Source organism: Nicotiana tomentosiformis, chromosome 6 (genome assembly GCF_000390325.3).
Source record: "Nicotiana tomentosiformis chromosome 6, ASM39032v3, whole genome shotgun sequence".
Classification (NCBI taxonomy): Eukaryota; Viridiplantae; Streptophyta; class Magnoliopsida; order Solanales; family Solanaceae; genus Nicotiana; species Nicotiana tomentosiformis.
The window spans coordinates 136,329,066-136,333,409 of NC_090817.1; the positions used below are offsets into that span (position 1 = coordinate 136,329,066).

General features: G+C 39.8%; 1 protein-coding gene across 1 annotated transcript; it reads left to right on the forward strand.

The window, feature by feature from the left end:
* Window positions 1-240: 240 nt before the first annotated feature.
* On the forward strand, window positions 241-870 carry LOC138894828 (uncharacterized). Its single transcript, XM_070179557.1, has one exon. It carries the CDS (start codon window positions 241-243, stop codon window positions 868-870), a length of 630 nt encoding a protein of 209 aa, XP_070035658.1.
* The last annotated feature ends 3,474 nt before the right edge of the window (window positions 871-4,344 follow it).

Here is a 4,344-nt window from a genome sequence, read left to right on the forward strand (position 1 = left end):
CCTTGGCATGTTGCTGCTTAGGGAATGAACGTCATTGGACCAATCGAGCCCGTTGCTTCAAACGGGTACATGTTCATTTTAGTGGCCATAGACTACTTCACAAAATGGGTCGAAGTTACATCCTACAAAGCTGTAATCAAGAAAGCCATCGCAGATTTTGTCTGAGATCGTATTGTTTGCCGATTCGGGGTTCCAGAGTCCATCATCACCGATAACGCCGCCAATCTCAACAGTGACCTAATGAAAGCTATGTGCGAGACCTTCAAAATCAAGCACAAGAATTCCACAACATACAGGCCTCAAATGAATGGAGCCGTGGAGGCCGCAAACAAGAATATCAAGAAAATACTGAGGAAGATGGTAGACAACTACAAGCAATGGCATGAGAAGTTACCATTTGCCTTACTGGGGTACCGTACCACAGTCCGCACATCAACCGGGGCAACTCCCTATTTGCTGGTCTACGGTACCGAAGCTGTCATTCCTGTCGAGGTTGAAATTCCTTCTTTAAGAATTATACAAGAAGCTGAACTCAGTGATGCAAAATGGATAAGAAGCCTCTATGAACAATTAGCTCTCATTGATGGGAAAAGAATGAATACAGTGTGTCATGGTCAACTCTATCAGAATAGGATGTCCAGAGCTTTCAACAAAAGGGTCAAACCTAGACAGTTTGCACCGGGGCAGCTGGTACTGAAGCAGATCTTCCCGCATCAAGATGAAGCCAAAGGAAAATTTTTGCCCAATTGGCAAGGGCCCTACATGGTTCACAAAGTACTAATAGGAAGAGCACTCAAACTCGCAGAAATGGACGGAGAGGCTTGGCCAAAGCCTATCAATTCATACGCAGTCAAAAGATATTATGTTTAGAATGTTCGCATTTCTTCATCTGATGTAATTGAACTACTCTCGACCTGATTCCCATTTAAGAGGGGATACGTAGGCAGCCCTGTGGGTTCGGTCACAATTCAATAAAATTTTCATTTTTCCCACAACCAGAAACTGGGGCAAAATTTTGAGGAGGACCTTCAAAATTCCAGAGCAAGTCCAGCCAACGTCATCATATGAAAAACAGTCAAAGAATCGCCTAAGTAAACTAAGGATCCTCAAAATTCTAAGGAGGTTGCAATGTCTCTAAAGTGTCACAGTTATTGGTTCATCTAATTTATCCGATATTGCATACTAATGTATTTTAAATAACTACATTCATCATATGCACGCACATTTTCGAAAACTTTATTTTTATGAAACAGCCAGATGCTACCCGTGTTAACTCAAGCAGGACTTCGATACAGAGCAAAGCAAAGCAGGCAGGTAGAGGCACGAACCAACCTTCCCCCGTAAAACTCACGATTGTCCTTTGGATGCAGGAACAAGAAATATTCTCAAATTCGGGCACACCTCAGAATCACTATCTTCATAACGACAAAGCTGCCAAGCGCAAACACATTTCCAACTAAGAAATACTCTGCTACTACTTATTATCTGTTCATTGCATGAGACTAAGCATTGTCTCCATCTTGCATGAGGCTAAACCTTGCCTCCTTAATTGCATAAGGCTAAGCACTGCCTTCCCCTACATAAGACTAAGCATTGTCTCCACCTTTGCATGAGGTTAAGCCATGTCTCCTCAATTGCATAAGGCTAAGCACTGCCTTCCCCTGCATGAGACTAAGCATTGTCTCTATTTTGCATGAGGCTAAGCCCTGCCTCCTCAATTGCATAAGGCTAAGCATTGCCTTCCCCTTTATGAGACTAAGCATTGTCTCCACCTTTGCATGAGGCTAAGCCCTGCCTCCTCAATTGCATAAGGCTAAGCATTGCCTTCCCCTGCATGAGACTAAGCATTGTCTCCCACTTGCATGAGGCTAAGCCCTGCCTCCTCAATTGCATAAGGCTAAGCATTGCCTTCCCCTGCACGAGACTAAGCATTGTCTCCCACTTGCATGAGGCTAAGCCCTGCTTCCTCTTGCATGAGACTAAACATTGTCTCCCATCTTGCATAAGGCTAAGCCCTGCTTCCTCCTTGCATGAGACTAAGCATTGTCTCCCATTTCGCATGAGGCTAAGCATTGCCTCCCTAATTGCATAAGGCTAAGCTCTGCCTTTCCTTGCATAACACCAAATGCTATGCTACTTGAAATCTAGCATTATTTTCTATTTTTCTCGGGGCTAAGCTCTGCCCTGATCTTACACAAGACTAAGCTCTGTCTTGTTTCGCTTCACATATGACCAAACATCATGTATTTGCATCTCATGGGCTGAAATATCGCCATTCTGTCCAAAGGCGTCATAGTCCGAAGGCATCATCCTCATAGCCGGAAGACACCATGCCATGGCCTGAGGATCTCTCAATATTGCACATAATTATTCAAAGGCGTCATAGTTCAGAGGCACCATTTTTATGGCCCGAGAATATCATTTCATGGCCTGCGAATCCCTTATCACACAATTCATGGCCCAGGACATCATGGTCTAAGGACATCATCCCTATCGTCCAAAGACAGCTTTCATGGTCCAAAGGGAATTTGCATCATATTTAAATTAGCGCAATATACACATGCATACATTGTATTTAAGTTTTGCAGGTAATCCAAGAGGTAACCGTTCTCCCAATGGGAGCAATCTTCGCTCCAGTTTTCGTTCAATATTCACACCCTGTAACTACCTCAAATACAGTCAACCACCATCCGTTACCCATTTCCACTTGATGACCGTTCAAATACCCATAACCGTTCCAAGGTACAAACATTCACAATACCGATATCGTTTTATCTAGAAGAACCTGTCCATTCCTATAACAACTCCATCGCCTTAGTCCACCACTGGATCCAAAACTACACATAGCCTGATTCCCGTAAAACCAGGGATATGTAGGCAACTCAGAAACCAGAGTTCGGTCTATATTTTTCAAATCACCCCATTCGGTCAAAATCGGTCATCATTTCTTTACCCGACAATTCTTTCATCATTCCCGGGTAAAGAGGGGCAGCTGTCGATACCCAATTTTTCCCTCATATTTTTAAATATATATATATATATATATATATATATATAGAAAAATAGTATATATGCATCATCATTTAGCTTATATATATATATATATATATATATATATATATACACACACACTTTCAAAATAGTACATATGCATCATCATTTAGCTTATAGGCATATACAAGCATTTTTTTCATATTTTTTAAAGGCTTTAAATCGATTTATTTCTATATTTTATTATATAAATATCCAGTAATTATCCTTCGAGATATTTTTATGATGATTTAATCATCTAAACTTATCATTTATACCAACATGTATGTTTTAAATATTTTACTGTATTTTTTTAATTATTACATTTGCATTTTAGGGCTAATTGCACATTGTTTGCAATAATAGACCATATTCATGTATAATTACATTATTTATGCAAAAAATGACTTTTTATATTTTATAATGTTAAGTAATTATTTTTAATCATTTTTAGTGTACAAATAATATTTGGTTATTTGTTAATTACTTTTATAAATTATTTTTTTATTAAATATTGGGTATTTAAAAACTAGCCTAAATCCTACCTATTTTTCGGACCAAGCAATGGCCCCAAACCTAATACCCTAGCCCAAATAACCCCCATCCCAAATCAAATTAACCCAATCCCACAACCCGGTCACGACCCGTCCAAACCTAACCCGACCCAACTCTATCGTGGTCATTGATCTCTGAGATCAACGGCCCACATCAACTTCCCCCTTTTTATTACCCCAAACCCCCCAACCCTAATCCCCATTCTCCCCCGTCCGCCACCCTAATATCTCTCACCTCCCTTCTACCTCCTAAGAACCCTAGCCGTAGCTCCTAAATCCTTTCCTAATCCCACCTATTATAGGATTCCATGGCTACTACTTACCATATATGGCCTCCTCCTGGTACTGGCCATCCTCCTATACTGCTTGCCTAAGCATGTCAAGCATATCTCATCAATATCGAACCAAAATCGGTTCAAATCCTTGATCTTCCTGCTATTCTGTCTATGTTCATCCTTTGTTCTATTGTGAGTACGAATATTTGTACATTTTTATTTTTTCCTAAAAAAAAATTAGGGTTTACAGATCTCTTCAAATCGAACCAAAATTGGTTCGATTCTCTGATTTTGAGTATTATTTGTGTCTATATTCGTCGTATGCTACCGTTTCTGTGTATATTCCATTGATATTTATTTTTCCTAAAAAACGTAGGGTTTACCGGCTTATTCTCCTAAATTGATTTATGTGTCCTTCTTTCCTTTTATGGTCTGATTGTTTGTATTTCCTTACTTATGTGCTGATTTTTACCACTATATAAACC